General features: G+C 38.3%; 1 protein-coding gene across 1 annotated transcript in view; it reads left to right on the top strand.

Annotated features, from left to right (window-relative positions):
• Positions 1-22,009, top strand: part of ACER3 (alkaline ceramidase 3) — a 119,309-nt gene that overhangs the window by 51,812 nt on the left and 45,488 nt on the right. Inside the window, exon 3 of the mRNA XM_028516494.2 lies at positions 16,836-16,888. Coding sequence (XP_028372295.1) covers positions 16,836-16,888 — 53 coding nt within the window. The remainder of the gene's footprint in view (positions 1-16,835; positions 16,889-22,009) is intronic.

Below are 22,009 nucleotides of genomic sequence, written 5' to 3'. Positions count from 1 at the left end.
TGCTGGAAGTCGGAAAAGCATTTTTTAAAGAGTAGAATTACCAACTATACATATAAACAGAATGACAGGGTTTTTTAAAAAGGAAAATAACCATTTTGCAACTACCATCATAGTAACTGATTCAGATAAGTGTCATCAGTGAATGTTAAAAATTTTGAGTGAAAGTATGTGGATTGATAATTACATGATAATTATACATCCTGAAAGTATCTTCTGACAGATGACTCATCAATTACAAATGAAAAAATGGTAACAATGCAGAAATCTGGCCAATAACACTTTATTCAAGTAATTAAATTGAACGTCATTAATGATGGTATAAACTAACTGGTTCTTCCTGGAGTGAGGCATTGAAAAGGAAACACCATTTGTACAGTATTACTACTGAAAGTGTACAACATGCATCAGATGATGAGAAAAAACTCAGAGAGACCCAAACTGAGGGCACTATGAAACAAGTGACCTGTTTGTATATAAAATAATAATATTGCATTCATGATAAATTTCCTAAATTTGATCATTGTACTGTGATCATATAAGAGAATGTCGCTGCTTAGGAGACACATGCTAAAGTATTTAGGGGTAAAAGGTCATAGTCCCTGCAATTTGTTCTCAAATGGTTCAATTTGAGAAATGAGAAAGAATTAGGGAAATTAAGAGTTAAAAACATTTTTTCATATTTTTTCCCACCTGTGTCTCATAGCAATTGCCAGTTCTCCCAGTAAGCATGATTTCAATTTAATTCACCATCCCAGTTAGAGCTGCTTTGAAACCACATAATCTCTTTGTCTATCTTTCTCTTCTTCTTTATTTTTCTACTGTATTATACCCCAGGTATACACACTTTATAAAAGGAAGAGGTACTCATAACAGATCAACAGAAGAATCAAAGATACCTTCTCTGATTATTTTTCTAATAGGTCTCAGTAAAGTTTACTAGGAAGTTGAAGAAGGAATAAGAACCTAGTATTTAAGTAAACATTTTTAAAAAGTTTTTATTTATTTTTAGGCAGAAGAGAAGGTAGGGAGTAAGAGAGGAAGAGAAACATCAATGTGTGGTTGCCTCTCGCACAACCCCTACTGGGGACCTGGCCCACAACCCAGGCATGTGCCCTGACTAGGAATCCAACCAACGACCCTTTGGTTCGCAGGCTGTTGCTCAGTCCACTGAGCCACACCAGCCAGGGCTAAGTAAATATTTTAAAACCAGCAAAATTATCCCTGCTTGTATACAGAGAGATGATGAAGAATTCAAATGAGTTTACTATTCCCTGATCCATAATAAAACTAGGACAATTAATTGAAAGCAAAGACAAGTTGTTTAGAGCTAAATTCTGCCTGCCTGATTACGATTATTAAAGAACAAAACTTCAACCAAGTAAATTTAAAGATCTTATTGGCATTATTAAACAATTCATGAATCGGGCAGCACCCTGTCTAGTAAATACAAAGGTGTTCTGAGGAGCTGCACAAAGTGAAGGCTTTTATAGGTAGAAATGGTCATGGGGAGGACAAGAAAGTTAAAAGAGTGTATTACCTCAGGCAAAGTCACCTTCCCAAAGGGGAAGGCAGCGGGTGTCTTACGAGGCAGATTACCTCAGTAGTGCTGACCAGGAAATTCAAGACTGCTAGGTTTAAAATTCCACTCCTGGAAGAGGCTGAAGTTGCATTTAGGTTAGGTATTAAGTCTCAGTGGGGCTTTACTTTAGCACAAGTGACTCCATTTTGGGTCTTCATGTTGTTTCTTTTTAAGATTATTTAGTGTTTGACTTTAGGACTCTGAATTTTGCAAGTTTCATGTGATATTGGCTTAGTCCTTAATTTTTATGAGGCCATAACATTTGCTATTAACATTGTTGGGGTTTGAAGAAACAACAATTATTATTCATAGAACATTTATTATATACCAGGTTCTGTGGAAAGTACATTAATTTATATTAACTGTTCATAACCTATGAAGAACTCTTCAATCTCACTTTATAAATACAGTGTTTGAGAAGTACCTTGACCAAGATTACACAGCTAGTAAATAGTGAAGACATACCTCGAACCCGGATCTATATGATTTTACAGTCATACATCACATAATGTTTTGGTCAACACAGGCCTCATGTATGACAGTGGTCCCATAAGATTATAATGGAGTTGAAAAATTCCTATCATCTAGGCCTAATGCCATTGTGACCATCATAATGGAGCACAAAGCATTGCTCACATGTCTGTGTCGATGCTGTGCAGCCAGTTGTAAATATAGTACACACAACTGTCGTACTTGATAATAAATGACTATGTTGCTGGTTTATGTATTTATTATACTATATTTTTATGGTTTTTTTAAAAGACCATTTATTTATTTATTTATTTATTTATTTTTACAGAGAGGGGAAGGGAGAGAGAAAGGGAGAGAAGCATTGATGTGTAACCAAGAGGAACATCAATCAGCTGCCTCCCACATGCCCCCAACCAGGCATGTGCCCTGGGCTGCAACCCAGGCATGTGCCCTGACTGGGAACCGACAGGCAACCTTTTGCTTTGCAGAATGACACCCAACCCAGTGAGCCACATCAGTCAGGGCTATAGCTTTATGGTTATTTTACAGTGTACTCTTTCAAAAAAGGAGTTTGCTGTCAAACATTATGCTGTGTTAACACTGTCAGCCGCCTCATCCTGTGTTTACTGAGTCTCTTGATTGCATCATTTTCTCTTGTGATTGATTTAACCTCATGCTGTATTGTTACCATTAATGACTACAGCAAGTGATTAACCTGGAAACAAAATTAAAAGTGATCGAGGGCTATGAAGATGGAAACGCAGTGACGGTTATTGCTTGCTAGTCAGGCATGTCCCATTCCACAATAGCTACAGTTTTAAGAACAGAGTGACAGAAACTGTCAAAGGATCTGCTTTATTGAAGGCAACCAGACTAACAAAAGTTTGAGAAGGGCCTACATCAGAACTAGAGAAAGCTCTAATAGACAGGATTGAAGAGCAAATATAGAAGTACACCTTCCTCAGCACCATGGCGTTCATGGCCAAAGTAAAACATTTGTTAGTGATGATGAAAGAAAAGGCTGGACCAGACTATGATGCTGAATTTACTGCTAGCTTTAGGGTTTAATTGATTCAAGAATCATTATTCATTATATAATGTGAAAGTAAGTGGTGAGTTTGCAAGTGCTGATATAAAGGGAGCGGAAGAATTTTTAGAAACTCTAGATAAGCTGATCGTGGAGGAAAATTACTTGCCAGAGCAAATATTCCATATGGATGAAAACCTCCCTATTCTGGAAACAGATGCCTGAAAGGACTTTCATCTATAAGGAGGCCAAGTCAATGCCAGGTTTCAAGGCTTTTAAGCCAGATAATAGTTTCAGTTGGAAGCAATGTTGCAGAATACAAATTGAAACTGCTTGTAGTCCGGCACAGTGAAAATGTCAAGGCCTCAAGCATGTCAGTAAGCACACACTGCCATTGTACTACAGAGGCAATAGCAAGTCATGGACAGTCCAGCTCCTTTTCCAAGATGCCCTCCTGATTTGCTGTGCCAGGGAAATGGGGACGTACCATTTGGAGAATAACATAACTTTCAAGATTTTGCTTGCTATTGATAATGCTCTTGAACATCCTCCTTCTACTGGTGATCTTTAACCCAATATTCAAGTGGCTTTTCTCCTTCCAAACATCACTTCTTTGATCCAACCAATGGATAAAGGAGTTATAGCAGCTTTTAAGGCCTGCCATCTGAGGCAGACTTTTGCCCTGGCTATTGCTGCAACTGAGGAAGACACTAATGCAATTTTGGAAGGATTACATCTCTGACTGAAGCAATGAGTACTTGGGCTAGGAGTGATGTTACCAAGGAAAATATGAATTGCACGTAGAAGAAGACACTCAGGAGGTTCATTCATGACCTCAGAGGATTTTCCAAGGGTAAGAAGGTTGCAAAAATCAACAAGGCTGTGGTTGAGATGGCTAATAACTTAAGCCTGATTGTGGATGGGGATGACATCGAGGAGCTTCTACAGGTGGTTCCTGAGGAACTGACTAATGAGAAGTTGTTGTAACTGAAATAGGAACACATAGTTAGAGAAAGGAAGGGAAAGAAACCACAGGAGGAGAAAAAGAACACTCAAGAAAGTTCACAGTGAAGGATTTAGCGGAACCTTTTGCAGCTCTCAACAAGCTCCTTAAAAAGTTTGAAAACTTGGACCCCAACACCAAAAGTTTTTCACTTTTAGAGAGAAATGTTCATAGCACATTATCTGTTTATAAACAAATCTATAATGAAAAAAAGAAACAAACCAAGCAAACCACCACAGATATATTTTCCAAGGAGAATCTCAGACAGGTTTTTTAGTAGGTGTTCCAGAAGAAGGCATTGTTGTCACAGGAGATGACGGCTCCATGTGTGTTATTGCCCCTGAAGACTTTCCAGAGGGACCAGGTGTGAAGGTGGAATAAAGTGATATCGATGTTACTGACACTGTGTAGGTACAGGCTAATGTGTGTTTTTGTGTCTTAGTTTTTAACAAAAAATTTTAAAAAGTAAAACTTTTAAAAATAGAGAAAGCTTACAAAAGAAAGATATAAAAAAAAAGAAAACGGCCCTGATTGGTATAGCTCAGTGAATTGAGTGGACTACGAACCAAAGGATTGCCAGTTCAATTCCCAGTCAGGGCACATGCCTGGGTTGTGGGCCAGGTCCCCAGTAGGGGGCACTTGGGAGGGAACCACACACTGATTTTTCTCTCCCTTTCTTTCTCCTTCTCTTCCCCTCTGTCTAAAAATGAATAAATAAAATCTTTTTTTAAAAAAAGAATATTTTTGTACAACTGTATAGTGTGTGTGCTTTAAGCTAAATGTTACTACAATAGTTGAAAGTTTAAAAAAATTAAAAAGTTTATAAAGTAAAAAGCTACAGGAAACCAAAGTTAATTTATTATTGAAGAAAGAAAACTATTTTTTATAAATTTAGTGTAGCCAAAGTGCACAGAGTTTATCAAGTCTACAGTAGTGTATAGTAATGCCCTGGGCCTTCACACTCACTCACCACTCAGTCACTGCCTCACCTAGAGCAACTTCCGGTCCTGAAGCTCCTTATATGGTAAGTGCCCTACACAGGTACCATATAAAAAAAGGCTTTTATACTATATTTTTACTGTATCTTTTCTATGTTTAGATATGTTTAGTTACACAAATACCATTCTGTGAAGATTGCCTACAGTATTCAGTACAATAACAATGTGTACAAGTTTATAGCCTAGGAGCAATAAGCTATACCACATAACCCAGGTATGTAGCAGGCTCTATCATACAGGTTTGTGTAAGTGCACTCTGTGGTATTTGCACAAGGACAAAATTGCATAACACATTTCTCAGAACATATTCCCATCACTAGATGGCACATGGCTGAAATCATTGAGCTTTACACTAGTAATTTAAAACTGCATTATCTAAAATAGAACCAAGCCAAACGAAGTCTTTTCCATGTGATTTAATTTTTCTCTTTACTCCCCAAATCACAAATTGTGGTTTATCTTATTCCTTTCAAATAGAAATGTGTTTACTTATTCTTTACAAATGTTTTTGGGTACATATTTTGTGAAAGCAAAAATGACAGGTTCCTTGTCCCCAGAGACCTTATGTTACATTGAGGGCAGGTGATCTGTAAATAAACAATGAAACCTATTTGTAGTTATATAAACTTATTTGTTGTACAATACTTAAATGAGTAGTTAATGGGCAACAAGAAAAATGAGTTGTAAAACAGTAAAAAAATTAGAGCAGGATAGAGTTTATTACAGATTTTTATTATCAAAGTCATTTGAAATGATCTTAACATTATGCCTCTTGTCAAGAGATAAGTGAGATACTTCATACTAGATTAATAGCATTTTAGGTTATAGCAATTATACAGTAATGAAATATATATAAAATCAATGTGCTGAGGAAAGTACCTTTAGAAATCATTTTATTACTTGCTTACTGATTTATTTATTCCCCCTATTTAGTCCCAGTTTTCCAAACATTGCCAAAAACATCAATGATCTTTTTTCTACATTTTAAAAAAGTATGTGACAGTAACATTAAAGACAAATTAGGAAAATAATGTAAAATCCCTGTCATCCCATCACCCAACAGAAACAGTATTTTCATTTTTAGTTAATAGTTCTCAATCTTTGTGCGTATGCTGTTACGATTTTCCTATGAAGGCAGTTTGACTAAACATGTCCAACCCAGTAGCCAAACCCAGCAACAGGCCCAACCAGAGAAGCAGGAACAACAGACAGCTAAGTCACCCATGTAGTCAGTGAGTAGGAAGTGAGCGAATGAGTTGGCCAGGAAAGTAAAAGTAGGAAGGTGGCCTCAATTGTGGCTTATGTTTCAGTGTTTTAGACTAGAGCCAGAATAAGACAATAATTGAATGATAATTATGAAATCATGATATTGTCTCATTTCTGTTATTATCATGTCTGTCATTGCTTTAGCTCCATTCTGTTGGACATACCTTAACCTACCAAGGCAAGGCAGTCCAAACATTCTCCTCATTTGGCTACTGTTGTTCTTTTTTTTTTTTTTTTTAAGATTTTATTTTTATTTATTTATTTTTAGAGAGAGGGGAAGGGAGTGAGAAAAAGAAAGAAACATCATAGGGGGACCTGGCCCACAACCCAGGCATGTGCCCTGACTGGGAATCGAACTTGCTACCCTTCGGTTCCCAACCCAGCGCTCAATCCAGTGAGCTAGTTGTTCTTTTTTTTTTTTTTTTTTTTTAATTTTAATCATTGTTCAAGTACAGTTTTCTCCCCCCTACTCCCATTCCAGCCCACCCACCCAACCCTCCCCCCTTCCCCCCCATTACCCCCCCCACCCCTAGTTTTTGTCCATGTGTCCTCCAAATTTGTTCCTGTAAACCCTACCCATTCCTCCCTGAAATTCCCTCTTCTCTCCCCTCTGGTCACTGTCAGACTATCCCCTATTTCAGTGTCTTTGGTTATATTTTGCTAGTTTTTGTTTTGTTTTGTTTTGTTGTTTAGATTCCTGTTAAAGGTGATATCATATGGTATTTGTCTTTCACTGCCTGGCTTGTTTCACTTAGCATAATGCTTTCCAGCTCCATCCATGCTGTTGCATAGGGTGGGAGCTCCTTCTTTCTTTCTGCTGCATAGAATTCCATTGTGTAAATGTACCATAGTTTTTTTGATCCATTCATTTACTGATGGGCATCTTGGTTGCTTCCAGCACCTACCTATTGTAAATTGTGCTGCTATGAACATTGGGATGCATAGGTTCTTTTGAATTGGTGTTTTAGTATTCTTAGGATAGAGTCCCAGCAGTGGAATTGCCGGGTCAAAAGGCAGATCCATTTTTAGTTTTCTGAGGAAGTTCCAAACTGCTTTCCATAGTGGTTGTACCAGTCTGCAGTCCCACCAACAGTGCACTAGGGACCCCCTTTCTCCACAGCCTCTCCAACACTTGTTGTTTGTTGCTTTGTTTATGATGGCCATTCTGACTGGTGTGAAGTGGTATCTCATTGTGGTTTTAATCTGTGTCTCTCTGATGGCTAGCGATATTGAGCATCGTTTCATGTGTCTTTGGATTTTCTGTATGTCCTCCTTGGAGAAGTGTCTGTTCGAGTCCTTTGCCCATTTTTTAATTGGGTTACTTGCCTTCTTAGAGTGGAGCCGTGTAAGTTCTTTATATATTTTGGAGATTAAACCCTTGTCTGAGGTATCATTGGCAAATATGTTTTCCCATACAGTTGGTTCTCTTTTTATTTTGATACTGTTTTCTTTAGCTGTGCAAAAGCTTTTAATTTTGATGAGGTCCCATTTGTTTATTCTTTCCTTTATGTCCCTTGCTCTAGGAGATAAGTCAGTAAAAAAGTTTCTGCATGAAATATCTGAGATTTTCCTACCTACGTTCTCTTCTAGGACTTTAATGGTGTCACGTTTTATATTTAAGTCTTTTATCCACCTTGAATCTATTTTTGTATAAGGTGTAAGTTGGTGCTCGAGTTTCATTTTTTTGCACGTAGCTGTCCAGTTCTCCCAACACCATTTGTTGAAGAGGCTATTTTTATTCCATTTTATATTGCTGCTTCCTTTGTCAAATATTAATTGACCATAGAGGCTTGGGTTTATCTCTGGGCTCTCTGTTCTGTTCCATTGGTCCATGTGCCTGTTTTTATGCCAGTACCAGGCAGTTTTGATTACAGTGGCCCTGTAGTATAGTTTAGTGTCAGGTATTGAGATCCCTCCTACTTTACTCTTCTTTCTCAAAATTGCAGCAGCTATTCGGGGTCGTTTATGGTTCCATATAAATTGTTGAAGTGTTTGTTCTATGTCTGTGAAATATGCCATTGGTACTTTAATAGGTATTGCACTGAATGTGTAAATTGCTTTTGGTAGTATGGACATTTTGATGATATTAATTCTTCCAATCCATGAACACGGTATATGTTTCCATTTGTTTGTGTTTTCCTTGATTTCTCTCTTCAGTGTTATATAGTTTTCTGAATACAGGTCTTTTACCTCTTTGGTTAGGTTTATTCCTAGGTATTTTATTTTTCTTTTTGCTATTTCAAATGGGATCTTTTTCTTGATTTCTCTTTCTGCTGTTTCATTGTTGGTGTACAGAAATGCCTTTGATTTCTGGATATTGACTTTGTATCCCGCTGTTTTGCCAAATTCATTTATTAGGTCAAGCAGTTTTTTGCTCGAGTCTATAGGCTTTTCTACGTACACTATCATGTCATCTGCAAACAGTGACAGTTTTGTTTCCTCCTTTCTGATTTGGATGCCTTTTATTTCTTTTTCTTGTCTGATTGCTGTGGCTAGAACTTCCAGTACTATATTGAATAGAAGTGGTGAAAGTGGACAACCTTGTCTTGTTCCTGATCTTAGTGGAAAAGATTTTAATTTTTGCCCATTGAATATGATGTTGGCTGTAGGTCTCTCATATATGGCCTTTATTATGTTGCGGAATGCTCCCTCTATTCCCACTTTGCTGAGTGTTTTTATCATAAATGGGTGCTGTACCTTATCAAATGCTTTTTCTGCATCTATTGATATGATCATGTAGTTTTTGTCTTTGCTTTTGTTTATGTGATGTATTACATTTACTGATTTGCAAATATTGTACCATCCTTGCATCCCTGGAATGAATTCCACTTGGTCATGGTGTATGATCTTTTTAATATATTGTTCGATGCAGTTTGCCAGTATTTTGTTGAGGATTTTAGTGTCAATGTTCATCAGCGATACTGGCCTGCAGTTTTCTTTCTTTGTTGTGTTTTTATCTGGTTTTGGAATTAGGATGATGTTGGCCTCATAAAAAGAGTTTGGGAGTCTTCCATCTTTTTGGATTTTTTGGAATAGTCTGGAGGATAGGTGTTAGCTCTTCCTTAAATGCTTTGTAGAATTCTCCTGTGAAACCATCTGGTCCAGGGCTTTTGTGTGTCAGGAGTTTTTTGATTACTGCCTCAATTTCATTGGCTGTTATTGGTCTCTTCAGGCTTTCCACTTTTTCTTCATTGAGTTTTGGAAGATTATATTTTTCTAGAAATTTGTCCATTTCCCCTAGGTTTTCAAATTTCTTGGCATACAGTTCTTTGTAGTAATTTCTTACAATCCTTTGTATTTTGAGGTCCCACAGGACCCTGGGTATGGGTATGGGCGCTCCCAAGCACGCTCTCCAGAGCTCACTACCGCGGTCTCCTGGGCTCTGGGCCTGCAGAGCACCTGCGTCTTTTCCCGGTTCGCCATGTAAGCTCTGGGGATCGCAAGGGGTTGCACCCTTCCTCCAAATTTCTCTGTGGCGGGCTCTGTGTTCTTGGGAAGCACCCGAGTCTTTTCCAGATTCACGTTGTAAACTCCAGGGATTGAGAGGGGTTGCGCCCTTCCCCCAAATTCCCTGCTGTGGGCTCCAGGAACCCTCGAAGCGCTGCATCTTTTCTGGGTTCACAGTGTGCGAGTTGGGAATCCCGAAGGGGCATGCACTCCCCCGAGTTCACCACCACAGGCTCCAGAGACCCGCGAACATCTGTGCCCTTTCCTTGTTCAGGGCTGTGGGGTCTGGGTCTTCCACAAATCCGCATTCTTACCGGGTTGGGGGCGCGGGCACAGGGCCAGGCTGCCCTTGGTCGCCCAGGCTGGGGCACTCACTCTTCCCAGAGCTATGGGTGGGTACTCTCAGCCCCTGTGTGACTGTCCCTCAGTCTCACTTCCCTCTCTGTGCCTTCAAGCAACAAGGCCTTCCCTGGTGCTACTCAGTCCTTGTTGTCTGGGGAGAGAGCAGTGACTCCCCTCTCCCAGGTACCCTGAGGCAGACTGGAGAGCACCAGGCCTGGGGGCTGCAACCTCCCTGGTCCCAGCGTTAATCCCTGGGTCCTTATTATCCTGAAGCAGTCTCCTTACCGGCTGGTTTTTCAATGTCCGCTATAATTTTTGATGTCCTGTTTTCATAAATGTTGTGATATCCTAGGCCCCTTGCTCTGTTCCTCCACAGAGCCGCTGCATAGTTTCTCTCCCCTGCATAGAGGAAGGGGATTACACTCCCTTCAACAAAGCTGCCATCTTCCAAGTCCAACATCGTTATTCTTACTTTACAGATGAGTCAACTGAGTCTCAAAGAGATTTAAGCAACTTGCTCAGGTTGATAAGTAGTAAAGTGATAGACCTGGGCTTCTAGTTAAGGTCTGATTCCAGAGCCACTCTGTACTCTTTCTACAGTCAAAATAAATATGTACCAGAACATATCTTTATTCTGTTGTAACCTTGAAAACTTTGACTGGTAGCATGCCAAAATATTTTAATCAAGAGGTTCCAACACAGTGAAATTCTATTATATGCCTGAGAGGCTCTTAAAACTGCAGTCAAGTGCTGTGAAATGAACATTTAATTAGAAGATGCAGATGGGACATTGACCTCTATTCCAATTCCATTACTGTTTTGACTGCCTGGGTTTTCTCTCCAGCCATGGCCATGGAAGAAAACTTGTCCCTGTTACTTGATTTTTGGAATGCTCTGGATAATTCCTATAAGTGTGAAATTTATTTTAACTTTGATGACTCCATCTTTTCAAGGGAAACATTATATAAAATGCTGGCTAGCAGTCACCCTTATGTTAATTCTCCATGTGATTGGGTCAATTCTCCATGTGATTGGGTCAATCAATTTGCACGCAAGAGGAAAAAAAGAAAAATGCTTAGATTTGTGTATCTCCAGAATTTGTAATTTGTGTAATTTAAGGATCAATGACTATTGTTTAACTTTCACATATTTCACATTTGTTCTCTTGGCCTAAATAACTCACCTTCTCCATTCTTGAATTTTTTTTTATTTGTGTCAATTTAGATAACATTTCAGAAAATATGCACCTATTGATAAATTATAGCATGCCAATGCTGAAAACTGGTTTACTGTGCTAAATTTCACCAGTTTTCTCTAGCCAGGTAGGCCTCTTTCAATTCAGCCATTTTTCCTTTAAAGAAAGAACCAATTTGAAAATCTGTATTTCTTGGCAGGTTGAGCCCAATCTGGATTCTCTGCCTTGCCACATCTTCCACAACTCTCTCACATGTGCATTATACTTTAGCTTTGTCCACCTACTCACTGTTTTTAGTAACATATTTGTATACATCTCTGCCTCTTTTGTCTGTTAAGCTCTCACCATGTTTGTCATTCAGGATTCATTTTAGGTGTTATTTCCTCTAGAAAGCCATTCTTTAAACCTTCTTCAGCTCCCTGATAGAATTAGATGACCCTTTTCTGTACTCCCAATCAATACAATGTACATCTCTGTTGTTGCACTTAATATACCATATTATAATTACCTGTTCACTTTCCCCTAATATTTTTAGTAGTGAAGGGGAAAAGTGGCAGAATATGAGGTTGGGGAGATTTAGGCAGAGGCCAAATTATGCAGGTCCCTTACCATAGGCCACAGTAGTATGCAGTTTATAAATACTATACATTTATGGGGTTGCTAAAAAAATTTTTTTTACTGTCAAAGTTGGGAGACTACCCCTATATACATTGTTCTCCCTTGTAACCAGAGTGATGTATTTTAGAATGAAAAACCGGTCACGTTAACACACACACACACACACACACACACACACACAGTTGTCCCTCAGTGTCCATGGGGGTTGGTTCCAGGATCCCCCTCAGATACCAAAATCTGAGGATGCTTAAGTTCCTAACATAAAATGGCATTAGTATTTGCATATAGCCTCTGCACATCTTCCTGTGTACTATTTCTGCCAGTTACAGTTTATGTTTAACATTATTTTATATTGATTTCTGGTGTACAGTACAATGGTCACACAACTGCACATCTCACAAAGTGCCCCGTTCCCCACCCCAGCTTATACCTCCAGCACCGCCCGGCCCCACACACAGTCACGGCAGCACTGTGGACTGTACTCCCCACATCTGCTGTGGCCCACATCTCCGTGACTAGTTTGAAACTACTGATTTGTACTTCTACACCCCTTCACCTCTTTCCATTCTCTGACCCCTCTCCCTTTTGGCATCCACCGGTCGGTTCTGTGTGTCTACAAGTTTGTTTGAATTTTGTTAATTTATTTTGTTGTTTAGACTCCATGTATAAGTGAAATCACATGGTATTTGTCTTTCTCTTATCTCACTGAGAATAATACCCTCTAGGTCGTTCCATGCTGTCTCAAATGGTAAAATTTCATTTTTTTATAATCAAGTAATATCCATTGCATATATGTACCACATTTTTTTAACCACTTGTCTACTGATGGACACTTGGGTTGCTTCTATATCTAGGCTACTATAAATAACACTGCAATTAACATAGAGGTGCATATATTCTTTCAAATTTGTTTTTTTTGGGATTTCTTCAGATAAATACCTAGATGTGGAATCGCTGGGTCGTTGTAAGGTGGTTCCATTTTTAATTGTTTGAGGAACCTCTATACTGTTTTCCACAGTGACTGCAGCAGTCTGCATTCCCACCAACAGAGCACGAGGGTCCCCTTTCCTCCGCATCCTCTCCAACACTTGTCATTTGTGGATTTATTGATGATAGCCATTCTGACAGGTGTGAGGTGAACTCTCATTGTGGCTTTAATTTTCGTTTCTGATAGTTAGCAACATTGAGTATCTTTTCATATGTCTGTTGGCCATCTGTATGCCTCTTTAGAGAGGTGTCTATTCAGTCTTCTGTATCCACTTTTTAATTGGGTTATTTTTTTTATGTTCAGTAGTATGAGTTTTTAATCAATTTTGGATATTAACCCCTTATCAGATATATCATTGATGAGTATCTTCTTCCATTCAGAAAGTTATCTTTTCATTCTGTTGATGGTCTCTCTTGCTGTACAAAAAGTTTGGTTTGATGTAGTCCCATTTCTTTTTTTTTTTCCTTTTTTTCCCCCTTGCCAAGGATGTAAAGCAGAAAAAATATCGCTAAGACAAATGTCAGAGATTTTACTGCCTATGTTTTCTTCTAGGAGCTTTATGGTTTCAAATCTTACACTTAAGTCTTTAATCCATTTTGAAGTTTATTTTTGTAGATGGCACACAGTAGCCTAGTTTCATGTTTTTGCATGTTCCTGCCCAATTTTTCCAGCAACAATTATCAAATAAACTGTCTTTACTCCAGTTCTCCTGTATATTTTAAATCATGTCTAGATTATAGTCATACCTTGAAGATACTGTTGGTTTGGTTTGGTTCCAGACCACCACAGTAAAGCAAGTATCGTAATAAAGCAAGTCAATAAAGCAAAGCTTTATATAGAAGCTTTGTTTACACTGTGCTGTAGCCTATCAAGTGTGCAATAACAGTATGTCTTAAAAAACAATGTACATACCTTAATTTATAAATACTTGATTGCTAAAAAAATGCTAACTATCATCTGAGCCTTCAGTGAGTTGTAGTCTTCACTGGTGGAGGGTCTTCCCTTCAATTTGTAAAAAATGCAATGTCTGTGAAGGGCAATAAAGTGAAGTACAATAAAATGAGGTATGCCTATATATGAATGTTTACAGCAGCATTATTCATAATAGCCAAAATGTGAAATCCTAAACATCTGGCTTAGCTGAAGTTGTCTGGGTGGCTTGCACAACAGACATTTATTTTGTTACAGGTGCTGGTCTAGTCAGTTCCTGTTGAGAGCCCTCTTCTTAGCTTGCAGATGAATATTTTCCCTGTCTTCACATGGCCTATTTTTTGCCTGCAGGTGCGGAGTGAGGTCTTTTCTCTTCCTCTTACAAGGACGCTAATCCCATTATGAGGCCCCACCCTCATGACCTCATCTAAACCTAATTGCCTCCCAGAGGCCCCACCCCCTAACACTATCATGTTGGGGGTTAGGGGCTTCAACATATGAATTAGAGGGGACACAAACATGCAATTTATAGCAATGTCCATAAGCTAGTGAATGTAGTATGTCCATGCAATGTAGTATGTAGTATGTCTATGCAATGGTATATTATTCATCCATAAAAGGAATGAATTATCAATACATGCTATGATATGAATGAACCTTGAAATATTATTCTAAGTGAAAGAAAGCAGACAGAAAAAACTACCTGTTGTATGATTTCATTTATATGAAAAGTTCAGAACAGGCAAATCTGTAGAGACAGAAAGTAAGTTGATGGTTTTCTAGGGCTGAGGAGGGGATAGATATCAGGAGAAATAGAAAGTGACTACTAATAGGTATTAGGTTTCTCTTTGGGGTGATGAAAATGTTCTAAAATTAGGTATGATGGTTGCATAACTTTATGAACATACTAAAAAATTGTGCACTTTCAATAAATTAATTTGTATATAAATGGTATCTTCATTAAGCTGGTAAACTTTAGCAAATATTGGTGGTTTGCTTTAAAGTATCAAACTATAAAATATTGTGTGGAAGAAGGTGATGCTGTTCTATTACATTACTTGGCATTTTAAATGGGTTGTTGAAAAGAAATTTTATAGAGTGCTGAAAAAATCAGACTTTTGCACTATATATAAACAATACCAAGAGAACATTTGAAAAGGTTTGGATTCTTGAGTGAGGTGTGATTAAGCGGCCAGTCTCCCGTACAGGGTGCATAGTCACCTCACTTTATTTTTATTTTTTTACTTCATAGTATATTGTATGACTTTAAATAATTCACAGTGTTTATTTTTATACTTCCATTAGCTTACCTACCGTTGCACCTTCTAATTTCTCCTTTCGCAAAAAGACACCAACCATCCTGCTTCCCCATTTCTTTAATAAATCAAGTACAATAACATTTTACTTCTCTTGTCTCATTTTGAGCACTAAAAAGAATCTAATCATTTGTGTGGTGATTTTCTTTTTGAAAAAAAAGCAAGAGTAACAAAGAGTTTGAAATTTTTCTCAAGTGGCTTTGTACTAATTATTGGTGACGCCCACATTTGCTGTGTTTGTCGGACTGACCCCTGTACATCTTTGAGGCTAAGTCTCCTGGTATCTGCACGACTCTAACTTTCTTAGTGCCCGCCTTCTGTGCGCCCGTGGTACTCTGCGTATCTCTGTACCATACCTCCTTCCTTGTACTGGCCTTTTCTGGTTACCAGCCTGTACCCTCCATTAGACTATAGGCTTCACTAGGGCCAAGGGCTGGGCCTTATCTTTGTCCTGCAGTGTCTGTAACTGACTTTGACAAATAAGAGGTGCTTAGTAAACGTGTGTTGACAGAAGCTAAGAAATCATATTAGAAGCTCAATTACCACAAGTGATAGGGGCTGATATTTGGTCAGTTGATTTTTAAAAAGTCAAGGCATATAATTATTGAAAACATATATATATACCCACCTTCAAGGTTTATTTTCATTAAAACGTAGTTGTACCATCTTTGACAATTATATGGTATGGGGCATGGGATTTGAATATAGGATTCTAATTAGAGTACTACTTAGTCTTTTAAAAAACATTTTTAAACCCTAAAATGAAGGCAGTTTATTTAAAATAGAGGCACTTGGAAAGAACTTTGAGACATGAATGTAGAATCTTAGATTTTTACTATTTTTCCTAATCTGTGACATATATCTTACCCACAGCTAATTTCAACAGCAATTTTTATTAGCAACTTACTTGTATTGAATGCATTTTAAGCATTCAAAATAGTTTTTGTAGAAATGGTAGCTTTTTTTGCAGTCATAGTTCTGATAATTAAATACAGTGGCATTAAACAGGTTTGAGAATAAACACAGCTGACTGACTCCCAGTAAGCATACATTTCAGCTATTTGGATCAGATGTGCAAAGTACTGAAGAATAGCTAACCATCCATGGCATTAAAGCTTACCCTGAGCATCAGGTAATATATTTTAAAGAAAGGATGGAGAATATTGATTAAACTAGTAAATCAGGTATTAGAGGGAATTTAAGAGAACTTACACCGTATTTCTTTTATTCTACACCAAAATGTCATTAATTATAGAGCTTCTACACAGTCTACTATATCCTGCCATAGATTTCGTAAACTTTATTCTCCCTAAAACTCAGTGCTTTTGAGTCCCGGCTGGGCTGGCTCAGTGGGTTGGATGTCCTCCCATAGACCGAAAGGTTGCAGGTTCAGTTCCTGGTCAGGGCACATGCCTGAGTTATGGGCCAGGTCCCTGGTTAGGGGCATGGAAGAGGCAACCAACCAACCAATCCATGTTTCTCTCATACATGGATGTTTCCCTTTTTTTCTCTTCTTTCCCCTCTCTCTAAAAATAAATAAAATTTTTTAAAAAAACAGCTCAGTGCTTTGAAATGTCTTATTGTCTTCTGAAGTCACTCTGGCCACCTCCAAAGAATTTAATGCTAATTGTTTTGTTTGTTTGTTTTAATTTCAGTGGTAGGCATGGGATCCTGGTGCTTCCACATGACTCTGAAATATGAAATGCAGGTCAGTAATGACAAAATTGATGAAATGCTTATTTCTCCTAATCCAGAGACACTTCAGATTTGAGAAAAGATCATGTTGCTAGAGGATGATTAAGACAAGAGACTGGGAAAAAAATGAAATCTCTGGCATTTTTACTTCAGGCCAAAGGATCCAGCTTGACTAAATGAAGTTAAGGAGGCAAGCAAAAAGTGGTCCATGACAAGTGAGGGTATAACTTTTTGATCCCTCTGAGTAGGTATGTACAATTTTAGAGCAGATCAAAGAGTAGAGTTCGATAGAGACATCTTAAAAAGACATAATCAGTTCTTCAAAATAATATATTTTTATTCTTATATGTCTGCATTCCCTCATGTTTGACTCTTATGGAGTCCATTTGAATGGTCTGGTTCTTCTAGCTAGCAAAGTTTTAGAGCTAATGCAAGCATTTTTATTTATTGCCCGTTCTCTAAGGACGCTATATATCTAGTCCTCAATCTTTGACCTCTCTTTTCCTCATCACTAACCCAGAAACTTCTAGAACAGCACTGTCTAATAGAAATATAATGTGTGCTACATATGTAATTTAAAACTTTCAAGTTGCCACGCTAATAAAAAAACACGTAAAAATAAGTGAAATTAATTTTAATAATGTATTTTATCTAATCCAATATACCCAAAGGATTACTTCCACCTGTAGTTAATATGAATGTATTAATGAAATGCTTCATACCCTAAAATCAGATCTATATCTCATAGTGTCAGTGGATCTTAGATTAGGTTTATTTCAAGTGCTCAGTAGCCACGTAAGGCTAGTATTGGACAGTGTTAATTCTGGAAGGGTCTGTATATACAGCAGTCTATGAATTATTAATTGTAGCTATATTAAATGTATAAGAATTCTTAGATTCATTTTAATATTCAACACATGTTTATAAGAAAGTATCATGTCTGTCGTGCATGCCACGCTGGACTTAGAGAATATGCAAATGATAAGATACTGGGCTGACCTAATCAAGCACAGAAAAATCTTATGTTTTCTGGCTGGGAAAACACAATATAAATACTAAAATTATTTTTAAAGAAGTACAAAGAATCTATGGCAACATGAAGGAGCTTGGAAAAAATCTATAAAAATTAAAGACATTCAAACAGAATCTGATTCCAGGACACTTTCATCACCCCAGAGAGAAGCCCACTAGTAGTCACTCTCTACTAGTCCTACCACCCGGCCCCTCACAGCCACTAGTCTGCTCTCTGCCTCTATGGATTTGCCTATTCTGAGCATTTCTTAGCAATGAAGCATACAAAATGTGACCTTTGTGTCTATCTTCTTTTATATAGGCCAGCTAATATTCCATGGTATAGATATACCACATTTTGTTTATCCATTTGTCAATTAATGGACATTTGGATTATTTCCATTTTTTTGGCTTTCGTGCATAATGCTGCTATGAACATCCATATACAAGTTTTTGTGGATATGTTTCAATTCTCCTGGGCGGATACTTAGCAGTGGAATTGCTAGGTCACATAGTAACACTATGTTTAACCTTTTGAGGAGCTACCAGACTGTTTTCAAAGTGGCTGTACCATTTCACATTCCCACCAGCAATTTCTTCATATCCTTGGCAATACTTGTTATTGTCCATCCTTTTGATTATTTTGTTCTCATGGGTGCGAAGTGGTATCTCACTGTGGTTTTGGTTTGCATTTCTGTAATGACTAAAGATGTTGAGCATCTTTTCATGTGCTTATTGGCTATCTGTATATCTTCGTAAGAGAAATATCTGTTCAGATGGCCCTTTGCTCATTTTTAAAAATTGGTTACTTGCTTTTTTTATTGAGTTGTAAGAGTTCTTTGTTCTGGATACTAGACCCTTATCAAATGTATAGTTTGCAAATTCTGTGGGCTTTTTTTTTCTTTTTCTTATTAGCATCCTTTTTTTAAAAAATATTTTATTTATTTATTTTTAGAGAGGTGAAGGGAGGGAGAAAGAGAGAGAGAGAAACATCAATGTGTGGTTGCCTCTCATGTGGCCCCCACTGGGGACTTGGCTTGCAACCCAGGCATGTGCCCAGATTGGGAATCAAACCTGCGACCCTTTGGTTTACAGCCTGCGCTCAATCCACTGAGCTACACCAGCCAGGTCTGCTTTTTCTTACTAGCATCCTTTGAAGCAAAAAGGTTTTCTGTTTTGCTGAAGCCCATATTATCTATTTATTTATCTGTCCCATGTATATGAAGAAACAACCAGATGAATGTGCTGAGACAAGACGTCAGGCAAGGCTAGGCATTTGAGTGAGCAAAGGGAAAGTCTCGCCTACTGTGTGCTAATCAGATCGTGGCAAGAAGAGTGCTTCCAGTTCTGCGGACTAACCTAGCATGTGTTTGGATAAAAGACACCAGAATGGTGAGAGCAGTAAAAACCTAGTCATGATGCCTGAGGGGAAGGAACTGGGAACACAGTCATGTGCTGCTTAGCATCAGAATATGTTCTGAGGAATGCATTAGACAATTTCATTTTTGTGCAAACATCATAGTGCACTTACACAAACCTAGATGGTATAGCCTACTACTGTAATTGTGTGTGCTGTAATGCAGTAGTTTTATTCATACCAGCATCACCACAGGCATATGAGTAATGTGTGTGCTAAGGCCTAACTTTGGCTACAATATCACTAGGTGATAGGAATTTTTAATCTTTCATTATAATCTTATGGGACCACTGTCATATATTCATTCCATGATGGAGGGAAATGTCACTGTGTGGTCAGTACATGACTGTGTTTAGCTGGAAGAACAGAAGACATGCTCAGTGACCCACACTGAGCTTTAATCACTAGTCTCTCTATTTTGTGCATTTGTTCATGCCTGGCCCTCTTGCATTTCCCTCTCCCATTGACAATTCCTGTTTGTTCTTTAAAGTCTCAGGCAAGGTGGCAGCCCCTCTAGGAAGCCTTCCATGGCCCCAGGGCAGGACATGTTCTTGTCATATGTTCTTTCATAACACTCTGTGCATCTCTGTTACTGCTCTATCAGTGTTATTTTATAAATACACTATGTATGTGCCTGACTTCTCTATCAAAATGTGAGTTATATAAGAGCAGGGACTCTCTCTGGTTGACCTTGGTATATCCCCTGTTTATATCACAGGTTGCCATATAGCACTGCATAAATGTTTTATGAATCGGTGTTTAAAGGTTGACTTGCTGAACAGTATTAGGTTTATTCCGTGTGGTCCTAGGGGCATTAAAGATGAAGAGACATCTTGATCAGCATAGGGAAGAATTGTCTGAGCTAGTAGATGGCAAAGACTGCCTTGGGAGATCTTGAGTCCTCTGTGCTTGGAGGTGCCCAAGCACAGGCTGAACAAACACTTTAATTAGTTCAAAATTTTGTATTTGGTACCTGAGCAACAGGTATGCACAGGTAAAGATGATGTTTTTTCTTTAGGGAGTTATTTGCCTAGGAGCGAAGACAATGCAGTGATAAAGGGCCATACAAAGTCCTATGGCAATAGAAAAAGAAATGAATTGTTTAGGGTAGGAAGAGCAGAGAATGGGTTTCACACAGATGACTCAGACATGTGTTTTGAGTTGCACTGTCAATGATGAGTAGGAATTTGCTAGGCCATCTAGATAGAACGTGCAGAGATGTGAGAGCATGGCTGGTACCTCAGGGTACTGCAGGTAGTACATTATGGTTGTAGCCGTGGAATTGGCAGTATGTGGTGATGATGGCAGTAGTGCTGCCAGTAATAATAGCTAATATGTATTAAATTATCCAGTACCTGCTCTGGGACAGGCATGAACAACATGAAGATGTGCTTTGGAAAACTAACCAGAGGACAGATCTAAGCCTCTTGGACTTTATCCTCTGTGAGCCATTAATGGATTTTGAGCAAAGGTGGGACACACTTTGACTGGCATATAATCTTAATTGTTGGCAAGGTTGTTAGCAGGATAACACACATTTGGATGGACAAGATGGCCTTTGATCCTGAGATCTTTGATTCTGTGCTCTGTCATCACTATAATACTACTTTATCATGGGCAACTTATACAGATGCCTTATTTTCTTCCCCTTTTGGACTACAAAGTTATGGTTTTATGTGCTCGTCTAACTAGGCAGAAATGACATGACCCATTTTCCCAGTGACTGAGGAGGAGGGAAGAATCATCAATATCGAAGGACTTCTCCATCTCTTTAATGGCTCCCTGTGTTGCCTCCTTTCAGAATAAATTTGACTCGACTATGTTAGGCCATCATTTGTTATACAAAGTCACTGAAGTAAAGTAAGAAATGACAGTGCTGCCACTTACCTGGCTCTGGTGATCAATAAACCATTCTGCAAGCCTGAACTTAGCTTGTCATAGCTATAGAGGTATTAGAAGCCCAGCTCTGCCTAAAGTGAACTCAAGCAAAATATTGACAGTTCTGTCTTGAGAATGATTTAGAGCATGAATGGCATTTTCTTCAGATTTATTATGTTTAGGTGGCTGCGTAGGTTCCAGTTCTGATTCTGCCCCTTTGCTGGCTGTTTGAGTGTAGACATGCCACTTAATCTTGCTGAACCTTAGTTTTCTCATCTATCTAATGGATCTGATAATACCTGTTAAGAGTATTATGAGGATCAGTTGATTGGCATATGTGAAAGTACAATACCAGCATAGGAGCTGGTAAATAAATGTTTAGTAAATAATAATTCCCTTCAATTTTCTTTAGCCAGTCCAAACATCTGAAACCACCATTACTGACCCATTGTTAGTGATTCAATCGTTTGAGTACTATTGAGTTATGTGTGCCCTTGTGAAAGGTAACATTTTGAGCACGACTACCTACTTTCTCAGTATTCATGTGTTATATTCTTGTGGCAGCTAGCCAGGAGCAATGCATTTGGAGATGGGGTTGAGGAAAACTAATATTAGAGATGGGGTAGAGTGAACAGATGGCCTTCAAATACAGGGGTGTAAAGGTACCAAAGGACAATTTAAAATCATTGAGCTTTAATATGAGAAGAGGTTTTTAAAATTTAGTCCAATCTACAAATTTCATAAATGAAAAATAGCCTAAGCATGGGAAAGTGACTTGACTAAAGTTACACAGGAAGTTAAAGACAAGATTAGGGTCTGACTTTTGCT

This window comes from Phyllostomus discolor, chromosome 6 (assembly GCF_004126475.2).
Source record: "Phyllostomus discolor isolate MPI-MPIP mPhyDis1 chromosome 6, mPhyDis1.pri.v3, whole genome shotgun sequence".
Taxonomy (NCBI): Eukaryota; Metazoa; Chordata; class Mammalia; order Chiroptera; family Phyllostomidae; genus Phyllostomus; species Phyllostomus discolor.
The sequence above is the reverse complement of the archived record's forward strand: the minus strand, read 5'-3'. Positions and strand labels throughout refer to the sequence as shown.